Source organism: Natator depressus, chromosome 5, assembly GCF_965152275.1.
Source record: "Natator depressus isolate rNatDep1 chromosome 5, rNatDep2.hap1, whole genome shotgun sequence".
Taxonomy (NCBI): Eukaryota; Metazoa; Chordata; order Testudines; family Cheloniidae; genus Natator; species Natator depressus.
The window spans coordinates 1,713,478-1,733,715 of NC_134238.1; the positions used below are offsets into that span (position 1 = coordinate 1,713,478).

The 20,238-nt window shown below is 58.8% G+C and overlaps 1 protein-coding gene across 7 annotated transcripts in view; it reads right to left on the bottom strand.

The window, feature by feature from the left end:
* RUSC2 (RUN and SH3 domain containing 2) overlaps nucleotides 1-20,238 on the bottom strand; it is an 86,946-nt gene that overhangs the window by 41,490 nt on the left and 25,218 nt on the right. For all 7 annotated transcript variants that reach the window (XM_074952207.1, XM_074952209.1, XM_074952212.1 and 4 more), the window contains one exon: nucleotides 3,582-5,628. In XM_074952207.1, coding sequence (XP_074808308.1) covers nucleotides 3,582-5,523 — 1,942 coding nt within the window. In that variant the 5' untranslated portion in view covers nucleotides 5,524-5,628. The remainder of the gene's footprint in view (nucleotides 1-3,581; nucleotides 5,629-20,238) is intronic.

Consider the following 20,238-nt stretch of genomic DNA (forward strand, 5'->3'; position numbering starts at 1 on the left):
GCATCGGTTGGGTATGTGCCTGTATGTGATCTACGCTGTGACTGGCGCGCCGGGCTGGGCAGCGATCCCGGTACCCAGGCCGGGCCCACACCCGGACGTGATCTACACTGTGACTGGCACGCCGGGCGGGCAGCGATCCCCGTACCCAGGCCAGGCCCACACCCGGACGTGATCTACACTGTGACTGGCACGCCGGGCGGGCAGCGATCCCCGTACCCAGGCCGGGCCCACACCCGGACGTGATCTACACTGTGACTGGCACGCCGGGCGGGCAGCGATCCCCGTACCCAGGCCAGGCCCACACCCGGACGTGATCTACACTGTGACTGGCACGCCGGGCGGGCAGCGATCCCCGTACCCAGGCCGGGCCCACACCCGGACGTGATCTACGCTGTGACTGGCGCGCCGGGCTGGGCAGCGATCCCCGTACCCGGGCCGGACCCACACCCGGACGTGATCTACGCTGTGACTGGCACGCCGGGCGGGCAGCGATCCCCGTACCCAGGCCAGGCCCACACCCGGACGTGATCTACGCTGTGACTGGCGCGCCGGGCTGGGCAGCGATCCCCGTACCCAGGCCGGGCCCACACCCGGACGTGATCTACGCTGTGACTGGCGCGCCGGGCTGGGCAGCGATCCCCGTACCCGGGCCGGGCCCACACCCGGACATGATCTACGCTGTGACTGGCACGCCGGGCCGGACAGCGATCCCGGTACCCAGGCCGGGCCCACACCCGGACGTGATCTACACTGTGACTGGCGCGCAGGGCTGGGCAGCGATCCCCGTACCCAGGCCGGGCCCACACCCGGACGTGATCTACGCTGTGACTGGCACACAGGGCCGGGCAGCAATCCCGGTACCCAGGCCGGGCCCACACCCGGACGTGATCTACACTGTGACTGGCACACAGGGCCGGGCAGCAATCCCGGTACCCAGGCCAGGCCCACACCCGGACGTGATCTACACTGTGACTGGCGCGCAGGGCGGGCAGCGATCCCCGTACCCAGGCCAGGCCCACACCCGGACGTGATCTACACTGTGACTGGCACGCCGGGCGGGCAGCGATCCCCGTACCCAGGCCAGGCCCACACCCGGACGTGATCTATGCTGTGACTGGCGCGCCGGGCCAAACAGCGATCCCAGTACCCAGGCCGGGCCCACACCCGGACGTGATCTACGCTGTGACTGGCGCGCCGGGCCGGGCAGCGATCCCCGTAGCCAGGCCGGGCCCACACCCGGACGTGATCTACGCTGTGACTGGCACACAGGGCCGGGCAGCAATCCCGGTACCCAGGCCAGGCCCACACCCGGACGTGATCTACACTGTGACTGGCGCGCAGGGCGGGCAGCGATCCCCGTACCCAGGCCAGGCCCACACCCGGACGTGATCTACGCTGTGACTGGCACACAGGGCCGGGCAGCAATCCCGGTACCCAGGCCGGGCCCACACCCGGACGTGATCTACACTGTGACTGGCACACAGGGCCGGGCAGCAATCCCGGTACCCAGGCCGGGCCCACACCCGGACGTGATCTACACTGTGACTGGCACACAGGGCCGGGCAGCAATCCCGGTACCCAGGCCAGGTCCACACCCGGACGTGATCTACACTGTGACTGGCGCGCAGGGCGGGCAGCGATCCCCGTACCCAGGCCAGGCCCACACCCGGACGTGATCTACGCTGTGACTGGCACACAGGGCCGGGCAGCAATCCCGGTACCCAGGCCGGGCCCACATCCGGACGTGATCTACGCTGTGACTGGCGCGCAGGGCTGGGCAGCGATCCCCGTACCCAGGCCGGGCCCACACCCGGACGTGATCTACGCTGTGACTGGCACACAGGGCCGGGCAGCAATCCCGGTACCCAGGCCGGGCCCACACCCGGACGTGATCTACGCTGTGACTGGCGCGCCGGGCCGGGCAGCGATCCCCGTAGCCAGGCCGGGCCCACACCCGGACGTGATCTACGCTGTGACTGGCACACAGGGCCGGGCAGCAATCCCGGTACCCAGGCCGGGCCCACACCCGGACGTGATCTACGCTGTGACTGGCGCGCAGGGCCGGGCAGCGATCCCCGTACCCAGGCCGGGCCCACACCCGGACGTGATCTGCGCCGGGCTGGGCAGCGATCCCGGTACCCGGGCCGGGCCCACACCCGGACGTGATCTACGCTGTGACTGGCACGCCGGGCCGGACAGCGATCCCGGTACCCAGGCCAGGCCCACACCCGGACGTGATCTACGCTGTGACTGGCGCGCAGGGCCGGGCAGCGATCCCGGTACCCAGGCCATTGGGCTGCGAGTGCGCGCCCCCAGGACCCTGCTCCCGGCCCTCCCGGGGGTCCCATTGCCCCACAGGGCGCAGGGCCGTATTGGTAGCACTCCGTTCCAGACAGCCTGGTTTTCAAAGCTGCCCGTATGTAACAGGGCACCTACCTGCAGGGTAAACGAGCAGTTACCTGACTAACCTGTGACAGGAACTTTGTACAAATGCAACAGCTGATGGATTTTACACAATGGGCCATAGCCAGGCCCACGTCGCCCCAACCACGGACAAGCCCCGTCTACACCACAAAGTGCCAGGGATCCCAGTGCCAGAGCAGCCGGAGGGGAGTGGGCACAGACAGGGGCCCGGGGAACAGAGCTGGACTTCGGAGGGGCACACACCACAAGCCGTAGAACTTAGAGGTGGGCATGACCCATCAGGCCCCTCTAGCCAATGCCCGGTTGATCCTTCTCGCGCTGGCCCACGCTCACAGCAGCCACCACGCAGGCTGGCACGCGATGCCAACACAAAGGGGAAGTTAATAGCCATTAAAGGCTCAGGCCCCACCCTCACTTCCCTGCTGCCCCACGAGCTATTTACTGTCGAAACGCTGGGGCTGGGGTTTGCTCACTCAACCCTCCCTCTCTCTATCACAGCGAATTGAAGCTTATGAAAAGGGGGCCGTAGCGGCAGGAGCCAGGCGGGACGGTGCGAGCGCCCCAGGCCAATGCCCACACTGGGCTGCCTCCAGAGGAGACGCTGCCAGTCATGCCACGCAGGGAGATGGTTTTGTAGTGTGACCGCCCCACCCCTTCTCACTGCGATTGGGTAGGACTTGAATGTGGGGCTCCGGAGGCGAACGGCTAAGAAGCCACTGAATTGTTCTTGGTAACCAAGGCTCTGGCCTGCACAGAGCTGACAATCTGGGGAGCAGAAGGTCCTGGGACCCTCCTGGGATTAAGCCAATGGTGTGATGAGGGCACCCATCAGAGGGACAGGGGGCAAACTGACCCCTGGGCAACACGAGACGTTAATGTCAGTCTGCAAGCACCATGGCAGGCTGCGCAAATCCCATCACACAGGAGGTTTGAAACAAGACCCAGCAAGGGCCAGAAATACCTGGCAGGCAAGGAGCCTGCTCTGGCCTGGGGGTGGGGGCGTTACATGTCCTCACACAGGAGCTCTTTTCCTCCCTGGATTCGAATGATGGCACAGCCCTAAATCACCCCTCCCCACAGAGCCTCTCTCTGCTGCTCCCCTGGGGCCAAAGGGGGGCATTTGCTCGTCTATTTTAAGCTCGCATTTGGTTCCTTACCATCCGCTCTGGCTCTAACATCACGTTGTCCGTGCCCACTGGCAGGGCTGCCTGAGAAGCTGCCACCAGCCTCCATCAGCAGAGAGAGAGAGGCCTGCTCGGCTGCCTCAGGCCCGTTGGCGCCTGAGTCTTTGCTGGAACACGCCCTCGGGCCGTCCCCGAGTCTGTGCTCCACACGGGAGCCCTCGCAGCTCCGGTTCAGGCAATGACCAAAGGGCAGGGGCGGGAGACTCTGGCAGCGTCGAGCTCTGTCCTCGAGAAGCCCTGGGCAGTCCCGCTGGAACTCGGGGATGGGCGAGAACTCCAAGGAAGAGTCACCGCTGGTTCTGAGCGGTGGGGAGGAGCCGTTCTTTTTCCTGCCTTTCGCCAGCTCGGCAAAGGAAGTCACCCGCTTCGGGGGCAAGCTCTGGATCGCTAGAGCTGGGCTCTCGCTCAGCTTGACCGGACAACTCATCATGCGCTCCAGGGAGCCCAGCCTGCTCGTGGGGCTCCGGTCCAGGTTCCGATCGTAGCTCCTGGAGCGTGGCCGGCCAGCGTTTAGGTTAGGCGGGGATATGTTGACATACACTTGCCCCTCAATCATGTTTTTCACAGCTTTGCCCTTGGTCTCCGCCATGAAGCATTCCCCATCGCTCTCCTCCAGCTTAGCATCAGGCCTTCTAAACAAGTAGTACTCCGACGGCTGGACAGGACTCCCTTTGGTGTGATCTTCAGAGCAGCTGGTTATGGAAGAGCCTGCAGGGCTAGGCGACGACTGGGAAGACAAGTCACATGTGACTAGTTTATAGTAGTTCTGGGTGGCCACCACGAGCCGGGCTTGGCTCTGGAAGCAAGCGGTGAGGTCTGAGCTCTCCGAAGTGCACGGCTCGCAGTGCAGGTGGTAGGAGTTGCAGTTGGCATCTAAGACGGGCGAAGACGGGTGGTGGCACCCACACACTTTTCCCGAGCTCTCCGGGTTGTGTGATTCACAAGACATCTTGGATTCCGTGGGTGACGAATGCAGATCCAGGTAAAAGGCTCCAGCGTCCGAGTGGCTGCAGAAGGAAGAGTCACAGGACAAGTTGGCAGAGTTCAAGTTGGAGCGAGAATGGCCGTTCATTTTGTTGTAGAGGGCACTGAAGTTCACCAGAACCCCGTCCGAGCTGTTGCAGGAAGAGTCGCTGATGTACCCCATCTGCTGGTCCCCGGTCTCAGACTGGCTGGACATGCTGTAGCACCGGCAGGGCAGCAGCTCCGTGCTGGAACAGCTGCAGGTCCGGCTGTGCGGGGCGGCCGGGTTCCTCCCTGACTCGTCAGAGCCATTGTTCCAGTCCTGGTCGCCGCCCTCGAAGGAGAAGCTCCCGCGCTGGCAGCTGCATTCGTCCAGCTCCATGCGCTCCGAGGCCAGCAGGCAGTAGTCAGCGTTGTTCCTCTTCTGGACATCGGCGCTTGTGCGTTTGTCCTCTTGCCCGTCCACCACGCCGGACCTGCTGGCCATGCTCCAGGGCTTCACCACGTGGCCGGCGTCATGGAGGTGGAAGGGCGGCAGCTCATGCAGCTGGAAGGCCGGCTTGCCGGCCACCATGGAGCTGTGCAGGCGGAAGGACTTCTGGCCTGTGCTGTCGCTGAGGAGACCATGCCCCTCACTGTCGCCCAGGAGGAAGGGATTGTGCCGTGTCGTGATGCCGGGGATGACCGAGTCTCGCGCTTTGCTCTCTTTGTCTTCTGCAGCCTCTGCCGGCGCATCCGAGGCCTGCAGCAAGCTGCTGTACACCAGGGAGTCTGCCTGCAAGAGGTCCCGCTCCGGCAGAGAGGCGGTCCGCGTGATGCCCAGGTCTGGCTGGCAGAAGGGATTGGTCCTCTTGCTTCCACTGCAGCACTGTCGGTCGGGGACCTGGCAATGAACCAGGGGAATGTGATGGACAATCAGTGTTTCTCCTGCCAGCTTGGGTGGACTATCCATTCTTGAGAGTGCTCTTCAGGAACTCAGCCAGGCTGGCGCTACATGGAAGGTTGGTGGGCTGCGGGCAGGGCTGGGAGAACACATCACAGGAGAGGAGTCAGAGACCTGAAGGGAGGCAGAATACAGAGGGGGTCAGGAGCAATCGGTTAGCTATCCGTGCTGGTAGCTACCCCCTCCCGATGCACACGTGGCCCAGGTACCGTGCAGCCCTTGGGCCAAACACAGCCCATGCGGTCCCGTGAGGCTGCCCGTCTTCAATTCCGAGCGCGCCCGTCCCACAATGCAATTCTCCATTTACTTGCCTTTCTGGGAGCCCCTCCCCCTGCCTCTCAGCTCCGGGGACGTCACCCCAACCCTGACAAAGTTGCCAGGCCTCCACGTGGAGCAGGCAGACGGCCGGCCAGGTAGCCCTCAGAACAAGACCTCCCCTCCCCCCGCCCAAAGCTCGGGTGAAAGGAAGCAAGCCCTGATCCCAGCCAACTCCAGCTCTGGTGCTGGGCAGAGCTCAACAGCCGAGGGCTCCTCACGGACCCGGGGGGCTCCAGCTCAGGCCCCGTCAGGGAGTGCAGCTGGGGCAGCGTGGCATGGCGGAAGGGGAGGTCTCAGCCCGTGTACCCTGAGCCGGTCCCACAGCTGAGGGCTTTACAGGGCGAAGCCAGCACCTTACACTCAGGTAATTTACCCTCCGTTTTCTGCACATCAGCAGCCCAAACTCCCGGATTTCGATCATGTCTCTGGATGTCCCATCAGCGCTGCCGTTCCACCCGCCACCCAGCAGGCAGCCTGCCCCTCGCCGGGACCCCATGGTGGGCACACTGGCTTCTCCATCCTGCCACCCCCACAAGCCGAGCAGCCACTGCAGTATCTATGCCTCCCTCTGGCTCCCAACTGCCCAGCTTCTCCTCCCCTGGCTCACTGCAGCCTCAGAAAGGGTACGTAGGACAGCAGGGGTGCAGGGGGGGAGATGAGACCCAGGGCCCAGCAAAACTCCCCTCTGGAGCAAGACTGAAAGCCTGGGGATTGCTACAGTAGAGAAGGGTCAGGTAAGGGAGCACATGTAAACATCTATAATCTAATAAGTGGTCACAGAAGGGAGACGGGGTTCTTCTGTTCTTCCTGTCTCACATAACGTATGATTAGCCTGTGTGCTACTGCGGCCAAGAGTCTAGCAAGCTTGTGAAGGGATTGGATGTTTATGGGGACAGCAAGGATATCTGGCGCTACAGCAGTAAATGATAACAGACATTCTGGCAGGGTTATTAAACCTTCTCCTTCAAGGCTTAAACTGCCCTCCATTCACAACCAGGATGAGACCTAATGAAGTGGGGGGCAGATTTTTTCACATCTGCTAGTGCAGGATGTGACGATGTGACGCAGCAGGGAGGGGGGAGTGTTGACCTGGGAATGTGCCCTGGGGACGGGAGACCTGAGAGCCTGTCACCTGAGCCAGGAGGGGGAGAGGGAGGTGACACCTCTGCCCAGGAATGTGGACGGAGGCTGCAGCAGGGAACCTGCTCGGTGGGTTTAGTTTCAGTTTGGGGCTGGGTGGAGGAACACAGGGAACCCCAGGGCTGGGGTCTAAGCTCCCTGCTCCCACAGAAGGACTTCACTGAGGGGTCCTGGGTGTACCCACAAGCTCTGTTTTGGACTGTGTTCCTGTTGTCCAATAAACCTTCTGTTTTACTGACTGGCTGAGAGTCTCAGTGAATCCCAGGAAGAGGGGTGCAGGGCCTGGACTCCCCCACACTCCGTGACACAGGGTTTCTGCACCTTCCTCTGAGGCATCTGCCACTGGCCACCATCACAGACAGGAGACTGGCCTAGACGGACCCTGGGGTTGATCCAGTCTGGCAATTCCTTTGTAACTAACCTCCTCTCACCTCTGGCCTCTCTGACACCCACATCCCCCCACTGCAATGATCCTCTGGCTCACACACCGAGCACATCCCCCCCACTCGTCACTGCAATGCTCCCCCAGCTCACAGACCGAGCACCTCCCCCCGCTGCAGTCACTGCAATGCTCCCCAGCTCACAGACTGAGCACATCCCCCCATTGCAGTCACTGCAATGCTCCCCCAGCTCACAGACCGAGCACATCCCCCCGCTGCAGTCACTGCAATGCTCCCCAGCTCACAGACTGAGCACATCCCCCCACTAGTCACTGCAACGATCCCCCAGCTCACAGACTGAGCACATCCCCCCGCTGCAGTCACTGCAATGCTCCCCAGCTCACAGACTGAGCACATTCCCCCCGCTGCAGTCACTGCAATGCTCCCCCAGCTCACAGACTGAGCACATCCCCCCACACTAGTCACTGCAATGCTCCCCCAGCTCACAGACTGAGCACATCCCCCCACACTAGTCACTGCAATGCTCCCCAGCTCACAGACTGAGCACATCCCCCCGCTGCAGTCACTGCAATGCTCCCCAGCTCACAGACTGAGCACATCCCCCCACTAGTCACTGCAATGCTCCCCAGCTCACAGACTGAGCACATCCCCCCGCTGCAGTCACTGCAACGATCCCCCAGCTCACAGACTGAGCACATCCCCCCACTAGTCACTGCAACGATACCCCAGCTCACAGACTGAGCACATCCCCCCGCTGCAGTCACTGCAACAATCCTCCGACTCACAGACTGAGCACACTGTGACGAAGTGGGGATTTTCGCTGGTTATGTTGTATGTGAGTCTTACTGTTGAGCCTATGTGAGTTTTATTGTTTTGCATTAATAATGTGTGCCTCAGTTTCCCTGTGTGCTGCACCAATACCTCAGTGGTGGGAATAGGGGTGTGAGACTTTGGCTGAGACTTCTGGGGCAGGTGAGGCTGTTCCAGCTGCCTGCATGTAGGCTATGACCGGTGCCCTTCATAACCTGAGATCCAGGAGGGGGATGCAACCAGGTGATGACCGGGTGACTCTTTGCCCAGGAAGCGAGACAAAGACCAGGAGGAGAAGCAACAGGGGTGTCTGAGGTTGGGTCACTGGAAGCTGGCAGTCTGCTTGGGGGACTGGAAGAGGGGGAGTCCAGGCCGCCTGGCCCAGGACTTCCCAAGATGGACTTGGCTGAAAGTCACTGATTTCTGTCCTAACAAATTCTGCCCTACGCTGTGTTCCTGTCGACTAATAAACCTTCTGTTTTACTGGCTGGCTGAGAGTCACGTCTGACTGCGGAGTTGGGGGGCAGGACCCTCTGGCTTCCCCAGGACCCCGCCCGGGCGGACTCGCTGTGGGAAGCGCAGGGAGGGGCAGAGGAGGCTGAATGCTCCGAGGTCAGGCCCAGGAAGGTGGAGCCGGGTGAGCTGTGTGTCCTGCAGACAGGCTGCTCACAGAGAGGAGACTTCCCCAGAGTCCTGCCTGGCTTCGTAGGGAGCAGTTCCAGAGCAACGCCCGGGGACTCCGTGACACCCCCACCCCCACTGCAATGCTCCCCCGGCTCACACACCAAGCACATCCCCCCACTATAGTCACTGCTATGAGTCCCCGGCTCACAGACTGAGCCCATCCCCCCACTGCACCAATCCCCTGAGCAGTCACTGCAATGACCCCCCAAGTACATCCCCCCACTGCAATGAGCTCCCAGCTCACAGACTGAGCATATCCCGCCATTGCAGTCACTACACCGATCCTGTGGCTCAGGCGCAGACTCTGTGGGTGCTCTGGGGTTGGAGCACCCATGGGGAAAAATTAGTGGGTGCTCCGCACCCACCGGCAGCCAAGCTCCCCCCCCTCACCTCCTTCTCCCCCCCACAGCGTGCCAGGTCCCCACCCCTCCTCCCACCGCCTAACAGCTGTTTGGCAGCGCTTAGGACTGAGGGAGGGGGAGGAGGGGGATGCGGGCGCTCAGGAGAGGAGGTGGAGAAAGGCAGGGCAGGGGCGGGGACTTGGGGGAAGGGGTGCAATGGGGGCAGGGTGAGGGCGGTGCAGGGGCGGAGGGCATTGAGCACCCACTGGGCAGAGGGGAAGTCGGCGCCTATGCTCTGGCTCACAGACCAAGCACATCCCCCCACTGCACCGATTCCCTGGCTCACAGACTGAGCATATCACCCACTGGCTCCCCTTTACCTGGGCATCAAACGTAACTGTCTCCTCCTGGCCTACTGAGTCCTGTAGCTCTGCCCGTCCTTCCGGACTCATCCCTTATCTTGTGCCCCTGCCCCCTCCAGCCCATCCTGGTGAGTCTCTGTCTCCCTTCAGGCAGGTCCCTATCGCTCGGCAGGTCCTCAAGGCCGCTAGCCTCGGCCCGTTTCAATCCCTCCTTCAGCCCCATTTCTTCTGGGATGCCCAGCAGAAGGGATTCCATTTAAGACCATTTGTCAGGAGATACTTGATACTGAATCCCCCCCCCACAACTCCTCTGGGCCCCCCAAGCCCTGAGCCACCCACCCCTGGGCTTGGTCCTGGGGGCTTGGCGTGTGGAGCCCTCCGCACCCCCCCCCCATTTGCCCAGTGCGGGTTTGATACACCCCACCACAGGATCACCCCATTTGTGTGCCGTCACCTTCTCCTTTCCCTTCCCCTGCTTTGTCTTTCACTGTAAGGCAGAACCCCCCCCCTTCCACCCCCTCACCCCCCAGGGCCCAGCCCATGGCAGGTGCCACAGCAGCAGTGACCATGTCAGTCTGGGAACAGGGACCATGACCAGGGCACCCCCACGGCCTCCTGGCGCCAAGCGTCCCCATAGCCTCCTTTGAAGAGGTTGCTCTGAAGATGCTCCCAGGCCCAGTAGGACGTTGCTAGCAAACCTGGCAGAGCTGCCTGGGCTTCTCCTTTGCACGGCTCCTGTTGTGCGAGGGTGCAGTTTGCACGTCTGCCAGAGAAACACGGGAGACAGACTACTTGCAGCCTTCTCCCAGAGGTCTCCCTGCAGCACACGGCTCTGCCCTGGTCCCAAGTGTCAGCAATGGCTCCCTTGTGATTCGGGTTCACTGACCCGCCCAGACACTGGAACCGAGGGGCTCCTGGGGGCAGCTGCCCTCCGCTGCGTCCCTCCTGCCAGCGCAGGGATCTGCCAGCGAGTCACCCGCAGGCCTGGACAGCTCCTGCCAGCAGCCAACCCGCCAGCTTCCCCAGAGACATGCAGGAGCGCCTGCGTGCCCCTGCCCAGCCCGCAGTGGCGACATAGGACATGGGTTCTTCCTGCTGCAGCTGGCGTGGCAGTCAGCCAGCAGCGTCGCCAGCCCTGCAGCATTCCCCTCCCCACGCGAGGATGTCCCCAGCCACTCAGCGCTGTGCCATCCAGCCCTGTCCCCGCGCGGGGCGCTCCCCCTCACTCTCCTGCAGCTGGCGAGAAACATGGCCGCTGATTGTGGTGGGCTGTGTGTTTGGAAGGGCCGCTGGCCCCGTGGGGAGGAGGGAAGTATAGCTACCCAGGCAGGCATTGCCCTGTATGGCCACTCGGAGCCAGGCCAGGAAACAATGAGCCAAGCTGGAACTTGCAGGAATCTTGTCCATATGCCCAAGCTGGAGCTGGCAAAACAGAGTGGGCAGTAAGCCACGTGTGATCGCTTGCCACGGCGGCTTCATACGTACTGCAGCACGAGAACCGCTCCTGAGCCAGACAGGGGCAAAACCAAGTCGACGAATCAGACACACACAGGGCGCGACGCGCCTTAACCAGCAGCGTCGTTCACTGTACGAGCGCGGACTCTGGAGTCTGTTCAGTGGATGGGCACTGTCCCCTGTACCCGGCTCAACCCAAGTTTGGTTCCCTTGCATGCCAGTAAAGGAAGCTCAGTGACGCCTTCGGCGCCAAGCTGAGTTCTTGGGAACCGAGCGGAGAAGGCCTCACGCCACCCCGACGGACACGGACACTTTTCACTGAGTCAATGGTTCGTTTTATCGGCATGAGTCAAACTCCCCTTTCCTCCCCTGCTGAGTCCAGGGGACACTGCCGGGAACACGCAGCTCCCTTTATTGAGCGCTCCTGTGTGGCAAGCTAAGGGGTGATGAAGCCGGGCTGCAGGAGGTCACATTATTAGCTGTGTATGCACTGCTCTGGCAGGGCGACTGGTGCCAGGGCTCCCCTTGCCCATGCCTCAGGCACGTGGCAGCTCCCGGCTGCTCTGCCACCCCGCACACAGCAATCCCCTCCCATGGGTGCCAGCAGAGGAATGAACCGCTTTAATCCAGGTGGGAAGAGCCCCGTCTGGCACTGTGGAGGGGCCAGAACCTGTTCCCTGGGCATCTGCCTGCCAGGACCCTCCCCAGCGCCCCTCAGTGGCCACCTGTCCTGCCACTCAGGCAACAGAGACCGGGCATTACAGCAAAGAGCCACGTACCCTTCCACATGGCCCTGTGGATGTTCTGAGGGCCTGCGCCCCCCTGGGCTTCAATAGCAGAGGGCTGCCTGGCACCCAGCAGGCTGGTCCAAGGACTGGTCCATGCCCTTCCCCCCACCTCCCTGAGCACTGGCCCATGCCCCTCCCCACCTCAAAAGCACTAGCCTGCACCCCGCCCGCCCCCCCAGGGCTGGTCCATGCCCCTCCCCACCACAAAGGCAGAGGACAGGGCACAAGCTCAGGGCGGCAGACACCTGCAGCCCCGCGAGCTCTGAAGTGCAGACCCCTCAAATAGAATCCACTCCTCGTACCCTCCGCCGGCCCACCCCGCCCCCCAGACACGCTCCCAAAGCTTCTGCAAACCTGCACGGAGGGGAACGAGACTGGCTGTCTAATGGCTAATGCCTCATTGAACTGATGGCTGACATCGGAGGCGAGCACCGAGCCCCACTTTCTGTCACCAATACACGCATAGCCCAGCGGGCAGAGCGACATTTCCGCAAGAGCTCAGAGCGCTCCCAAACGGGCATCACCTCCCGGAACCCTGGATCCAGCTGTCTGATGACACACAATCACACTAACGAACTGGTTAAGGGAGGAAGCCCTGAAGGATCCAACCTGCAAATGCCAGTGCTCAGCAGAGTTTATACCCAGATGCACGCCTCTGCCAGGGGAGCTTGAAAATCCTCAAAATGGGCAAGACCTCAGCAGAAAGCTGCAACCTCCATCAGGCCACCGCCCCAACGCCGCACTGCGCACTGACTTGGAGGGAAGCGTGTTCCCAGTATCTCGTCCACCGCACTTCTGCTAGTACCTGGACTTCCCAACACCTACCTGCCTTGACTCTGCTGAGTGTGTGAGCTCTGCCTCGGATTGTACAGCTGCAGCCATGGCTCAGCAAATGCACTCAGCCAGCGAGTATCGGCAGGCCAGCTTGAGCCCGCTTTCCTTGTGAGGACTTGCCCATGACTGCCCCAACGGACCCAGGCCAAAGCCTGAGCCAGGCGAGGGGCTCTCTCCTGGGCCCCGAGACCAGCAGGCGCCGAGGAGTGAATTCCAGAACTGAGGGCTTCTCATGGACCTTTCAATCCAGGAGCTGGTTCATAGAATCATAGAATATCAGGGTTGGAAGGGACCTCAGGAGGTCATCTAGTCCAACCCCCTGCTCAAAGCAGGACCGATCCCCAACTAAATCATTCCAGCCAGGGCTTTGTCAAGACTGACCTTAAAAACCTCTAAGGAAGGAGATTCCACCACCTCCCTAGTGCTTCACCACCCTCCTAGTGAAAAAGTTTTTCCTAATATCCAACCTAGACCTCCCCACTGCAACTTGAGACCTTTACTCCTTGTTCTATTATCAGCTACCACTGAGAACAGCCGAACTCCATCCTCTTTGGAACCCCCTTTCAGGTAGTTGAAAGCAGCTATCAAATCCCCCCTCTTCTCTTCTGCAGACTAAATAAGCCCAGTTCCCTCAGCCTCTCCTCATAAGTCATGTGCTCCAGCCCCCTAATCATTTTCGTTGCCCTCCGCTGGACTCTTTCCAATTTTTCCACATCCCTCTTGTCGTGTGGGGCCCAAAACTGGACACAGTACTCCAGATGAGGCCTCACCAATGCCAAATAGAGGGGAATGATCACGTCCCTCGATCTGCTGGCAATGCTCCTACTTATACAGCTCAAAATACTGCCTTCTTGGCAACAAGGGCACACTGTTGACTCATATCCAGCTTCTCGTCCACTGTAACCCCTAGGTCCTTTTCTGCAGAACTGCTGCCGAGCCATTCGGTCCCTAGTCTGTAGCGGGGCATGGGATTCTTCCGTCCTAAGTGCAGGACTCTGCACTTGTCCTTGTTGAACCTCATCAGATTTCTTTTGGCCCAATCTTCCAATTTGTCTAGGGCCCTCTGTATCCTATCCCTACCCTCCAGCCTATCTACCTCTCCTCCCAGTTTAGTGTCATCTGCAAACTTGCTGAGAGTGCAATCCACACCATCCTCCAGATCATTTATGAAGATATTGAACAAAACCGGCCCCAGGACCGACCCCTGGGGCACTCCACTTGACACCGGCTGCCAACTAGACATGGAGCCATTGATCACTATCCGTTGAACCCGATGATCTAGCCAGCTTTCTATCCACCTTATAGTCCATTCATCCAGCCCATACTTCTTTAACTTGCTGGCAAGAATACTGTGGGAGACCGTGTCAAAAGCTTTGCTAAAGTCAAGGAACAACACGTCCACCGCTTTCCCCTCATCCACAGAGCCAGTGATCTGGTCATAGAAGGCAATTAGATTAATCAGGCATGACTTGCCCCTGGTGAATCCATGCTGACTGTTCCTGATCACTTTCCTCTCCTCTAAGTGCTTCAGAATTGATTCCTTGAGGACCTGCTCCATGATTTTTCCAGGGACTGAGGTGAGGCTGACTGGCCTGTAGTTCCCCGGCTCCTTCTTCTTCCTTTTTTTAAAAGATGGGCACTACATTAGCCTTTTTCCAGTCGTCCGGGACCTTGCCTGGTTGCTCTAACGCTCCTTGGTACTGATCACCGTGGCATCTGAGTTCCTCCCACGCTCTAGTGTATTTCATAGAATCATAGAATATCAGGGTTGGAAGGGACCCCAGAAGGTCATCTAGTCCAACCCCCTGCTCGAAGCAGGACCAATTCCCAGTTAAATCATCCCAGCCAGGGCTTTGTCAAGCCTGACCTTAAAAACCTCTAAGGAAGGAGATTCTACCACCTCCCTAGGTAACGCATTCCAGTGTTTCACCACCCTCTTAGTGAAAAAGTTTTTCCTAATATCCAATCTAAACCTCCCCCATTGCAACTTGAGACCATTACTCCTCGTTCTGTCATCTGCTACCATTGAGAACAGTCTAGAGCCATCCTCTTTGGCACCCCCTTTCAGGTAGTTGAAAGCAGCTATCAAATCCCCCCTCATTCTTCTCTTCCGCAGACTAAACAATCCCAGCTCCCTCAGCCTCTCCTCATAAGTCATGTGCTCTAGACCCCTAATCATTTTTGTTGCCCTTCGCTGGACTCTCTCCAATTTATCCACATCCTTCTTGTAGTGTGGGGCCCAAAACTGGACACAGTACTCCAGATGAGGCCTCACCAGTGTCGAATAGAGGGGAACGATCACGTCCCTCGATCTGCTCGCTATGCCCCTACTTATACATCCCAAAATGCCATTGGCCTTCTTGGCAACAAGGGCACACTGCTGGCTCATATCCAGCTTCTCGTCCACTGTCACCCCTAGGTCCTTTTCCGCAGAACTGCTGCCTAGCCATTCGGTCCCTAGTCTGTAGCGGTGCATTGGATTCTTCCATCCTAAGTGCAGGACCCTGCACTTATCCTTATTGAACCTCATCAGATTTCTTTTGGCCCAATCCTCCAATTTGTCTAGGTCCTTCTGTATCCTATCCCTCCCCTCCAGCGTATCTACCACTCCTCCCAGTTTAGTATCATCCGCAAATTTGCTGAGAGTGCAATCCACACCATCCTCCAGATCATTTATGAAGATATTGAACAAAACCGGCCCCAGGACCGACCCCTCCTCTTCCTCCCACAGCCCCGTGGGGCAGGGCAGGGCAGGGCAGTCCAGTCATCCCTGTGTTATGGATGGGAGCTGGCGCCCCAAAGGCATGGAGACGCCGAGCGTGCAGTGAAATCAAGGGACGTTAGGACCCTACATAGCTCTGAGGACCTGGGCCGGGGACACAAAGGGTGGGATCCACGAGGGGACGTAGGCATTGCAACGCTGAGTGTCACAGCACGTAACTTTTGGGCGCCGAGAAAATCACAAGAACACCCTCCAAAAGCTGACTCACTGGCCGCAGCGCAGCCCCCGCCCCATGCTCTTTGCAGGGTGAAGCCCCCAGGGGCCAGCTGGGGGTGGTTGTGGGGAGAGCCCCAGGGGTCTAACGTGGATGGAAAAGGCCAGTGATGCTGCCCAGACTCCAGGAGCAGCGAGGGTCCCTGCACCCCAACGCTGCAAGCCTTAGACAAAGCGTGGGCAAACCCCTCAGCTCCGGGGTCAGGAATCAGCCCTGCGACACCCTTCCGTTTCTTCCCCCACCAGCTCAGTCTTCCCCGTTACGTTTCAGGCCACCTGCCCTGGTCCCCACCCCGACCCCAGCCAGGCCGAGGGGAAGACACAGAGCGGGGTCACCTGCGGAAGGGGACAGAGGGCTCAGTCTCAGGTATCGCTCCTATCGCCTTGATACCCACGAACTGGTGACAAAGCTGGGAAGGAGGGTCAAGCTAAACCTTGAGAGGGCCAAAGGCAGTGTGCTCCCAGCACCTCTTCCTGGCTGCAGCCTTCCTCTAGGATGTAGTGCCAGGGGCCAAGGCAGCCAGCTGGATCAGGAACCCTGAGAAGAGGAGTGTTCAATCGTAATTCAAACATTCCTCTGGTATCATTCACCCCACAGCACTTTGCAAGCTACACGCCCACAGGAATCACCCACCGAAAGGCAGCTGCATCTGGGGTGGGAGACAGCAGCCGCTTGACAGCACACAGCAACTCTCTGCATGCTCGGGACAGGAAGCAAAGATAAATATTGTACCCATCTGAGAACAGAGAAGGACTTTAGAGAGGCTGAAGGCCTTAAAACAGGAGAAATACCCCCCCACTTCCACCCCACCCCAGCGGATTGCCCAGGCTGGAACATGGCTGGGGCACTGGGATCGATGCCTACAGTAAGGCCAGATTGATCTTGTCATGCCAGGGCGGTAATTTTCAGCCCTCCTGCTGTGCCTGCCTGGCTGTTTGCTGCTGGGGCGAGGTGGCTGCGCCCCCCTGGGTGGAGAGAAAAGAGCTGGCAGGAGCAATGCACAGTGGCAGCTCGGCCAGGGAGCCATTAAGTGCGAGTCTGCTGAGTTTTCTTTGTTACGGATGATGCAATTCTGCACGAAGCTTGCTGAACGCAACCAGAGCGAGCGCCCAGAGCCCCAGCCCCGATGGAAAACATCCCAGCAGCCAGCTCTCTTCATGAGATGTTCCCCTTTAAACTGCCTCGCTAACGGGCCTTTCCAACAGCAGCCACATCCACAGGATTCCTGCCAAAGCTGCAAAACACGTCCACCGTTTGAAGGGCAGGCAGCCTCCGGGGGGGGGGGGGGGGGGGGGCGTAGCCAGCTGCATACCGGGGAGAGACTTTCTGTATCCACGCAGCAGGCCTCCGCAGCAAACCCTTCAGCCATCTGTGCCCATGCCCAGCAGACCCCCAGCTCGGGAAGGAAAGGCCCGTAGAAAGCAGGAGCGCCCAGCAACGGCCACTGACGACTGCCTCTGCGTCAACCCCTGTTCAGGCAATACAGGGGCCTGACACAATTCTTCTGCTGCCGCCCTTTCGTTCTCCGTCCCGGAGCTGGCTCTGGCCTGGGATGGCTGCTGGGGATTTGTTCCCCTGGCTGTGATGAGGCCTGGACGCTTCTTTTCCGGCCACTGGTACGCAGTCTGGATGGAGGGGTTCGCTGTCCTCTGAGCACATGGCGGGGGGCCAGGCCCTCTGCTAGGCGCACGCCCGAGAAGGCAAGGGCCGCACAGGGCGATTTCTGGACTGATGTAACAGGAAGCTCCGCCATGGGAAGGAAGTCCAGGACGAGCTGAGAACGGCTTTAGCCTCGCGGTTCCTTCCAGGAGATAGATGGACACGGTCTCTAAACCTTCCCTGAGCAAAGCCATTTTAAAAGAGAGGAAATCTAGGGCGATAGTTGCCATTGGCTCAGAAGTGGGGGAAGGAGCAGGACACATTTAGCCTCCATGGAGCAACCACAGGGCAAAACTTTGGTTTCAGGCTCAAGACCTGCCAGATTGGATCAGAACCATGGTCCAGCTAGTCCACTGTTCTGTACCCAGCATGGGCAGTGCCATGTGCTTTGTGGGAAGGTACAAGACTCCTCCCAGTAGGCAGATGGGGGATAATCTGCCCCCCACTGGAGCCTCCTTTTAGCCCCAGGCGTTAGAAATTGCCTTAAGCCTTGAAGCAGATAGTTTAGATCTCTTCTAAAATTTGTGAGCATTAACTATTATAACTGGCTAGTGTTGTTGTCCATATAAATGCCCAATCCCTTGTTGAATCTTGCCAGGTTTTTGGCCTCAACATCATCTTGTGGCAGTGAGTTCCACTGGCTAATCACACATTGTGTGAAGATATTTCCTTTCATGAGTTTTGATTGTGTCACTTGTTAATGTCACTGATTGTCCCTTTGTTCTGGTGTTACAGGACAGGGAGCACATAACCCTGGTGCTCTGGTTTCTCTCCTCCAATCTCATCAATCTCTCCTCTTAACAGAGTTCTTCCAGGCCCTTGATGGCTCCCACTGCCAGCCTCTGATCCCCCCTTGAATGCTGCTCTCCCCTTTCGGGGGGGCGAGAGGGGGATGTGACCCGAACTGCAGGCTGCATCAACGATATCCATAATAGCATTAGAATGCATCACAGCCCAAATACAAGGACAGCTAGAGCCCTCAGAAACTGCTTGCTACGGGGACAGGCCCTCACTAACAAACCCACCTGCTTTCCCTCCGATTGCCCTGAGAGCAGAAATTCTTCCCAAGACAGAGCTCGCTGACAGGCCAAAATCCCGCCCCGTGTGAGGGAACTCTCCTACAGAAGGGCTCTGGCTGAGCTGTTTCTGTCCGGACACATCGCAGAAGATGGCTCCTCACACCCAACTATGGCTCAGAGCGACTGGACGTCTACTGGCTAGTGGGGTCCTGATTACTCAGTCTGCCAACCCCACACCGACCAGGGGCTGCCGCTCAAGAAGGCTTTTCTGGTTGGGGAGGAAGGCTAGGTCCTGAGGGCGAGCGGCGTGGGAATCAGGAGGATGATCTGAGTAGCAGGTTAGAGCACCAAGGCCCTGAGGTCACACTGAGCAGATGAGAATCACGCCAGCTCCAGTTTTAATCTTTCTACGGACTCTTGGGAGGAAGCATGGTCCATAGCCAGGCTCCCAGCCCAGCCTATGGAGAGGGCCTCTGTGCTGTGAGCTCCTGACTCCCTGAAGCTGCTGCATAGGAACTGCCAGGTGGGCTCAGCCCCACAGACCATCTAGGCCTGTATCTTGTCTCCGACAGGGGCCAGCACCTGATGCTTCAGAGGAAGAAGCAAGAAAATAAAAATGGCCCTACTGGGTCAGACCAAGGGTCCATCTAGCCCAGTATCCTGTCTCCCGACAGTGGCCAGTGCCAGGTGCCCCAGAGGGAATGAACAGAACAGGGAATCATCAAGTGATCCATCCCCTGTCATTCATTCTCAGCTTCTGGGAGACAGAGGCTAGGGTCACCATCCCTGCCCATCCTGGCTAATAGCCATTGATGGACCTGTCCTTCATGAAGACAGTGATGGGATATTGTGACCCCTGAGGGTGCCTCTGAGCCCCTAGCAGATGGAACTTGGTGTAAACCTGGAGGCAGGAGGTTTTAGAATCCTTCTACAAGCACTAACAGCTCTTGTTATCCACATAAATGTCAAATCTTCCTTTGAATCTTGCTACATTCTTGGCCTCACTGACATCCTGTGGCAGTGAGTTCCACACATTAAATACACAACGTGTAAAACAGTATTTCAGCACTTCTAAATTTGCCACCTTTAACTTAATTGAATGTCCCCTTATTCTTATGCTATGAGATCTCCTTTCTATAGCCAAGTCTATACATGGTACATTTGTCTCACGTCCTCTTGTCTCTGATCTAAAGTAAACAATCTTTTCAATCTTTCTTCCGATGAGAGTTTTCCCCAGGCACCTGATCACTCTCCTACCTCATGTCTGACCTTCCTCTAATTCCACAATTCCCTTCCTACGATGTGCACTGAGGGGTGACCAGTGCTGCACACAGAACCCAGGAGAGTGCTTTGATTACCATAATGGCATTGGAAGAGTTTCAATATTATCCTCCATCCCAGGCCTTATGCAGCCTAACATCTGGTTTGCTTTTCTGACTGCAGCTGCGCATTGAACCAGGCCTCCATTGTGCTGTCTACGAATTGATACACTTAATTTAGAACCCCAAAACGTGCTGCTTTGAATTTCTTCTGCCATCACGTTGCCCACACTTAGCTTGGGTACGTCCCTCCGACGTTCTCACAGCCAAAATAACTGTGTCATCTGTCCCCTCCCTTTTCCAGGTCATTAATAAATGTATTAAACAGCACTGCTCCTCGCAGGGACCTGTGCAGTGCCGGCTGTTAGCTCTCGCACACCAATCAGTGGGCCAAGAGAACAAGTGCTGGTGATTTAAAAAGTGTAACCCAGGAGGCATTGAGCTCCCAGGTTGCTGCAGAGGGCCTGGGTCCACAGAGGAGAAGCCTGAGAAATGGAGGAAGTGCATAGCCCTTTAAAAGCAATTCATACTGGGTTTTTTAATAGATCCCAAGGCCAAAAGGGACCACAATGATCATCAGGTCCGAGCTCCTGCATAT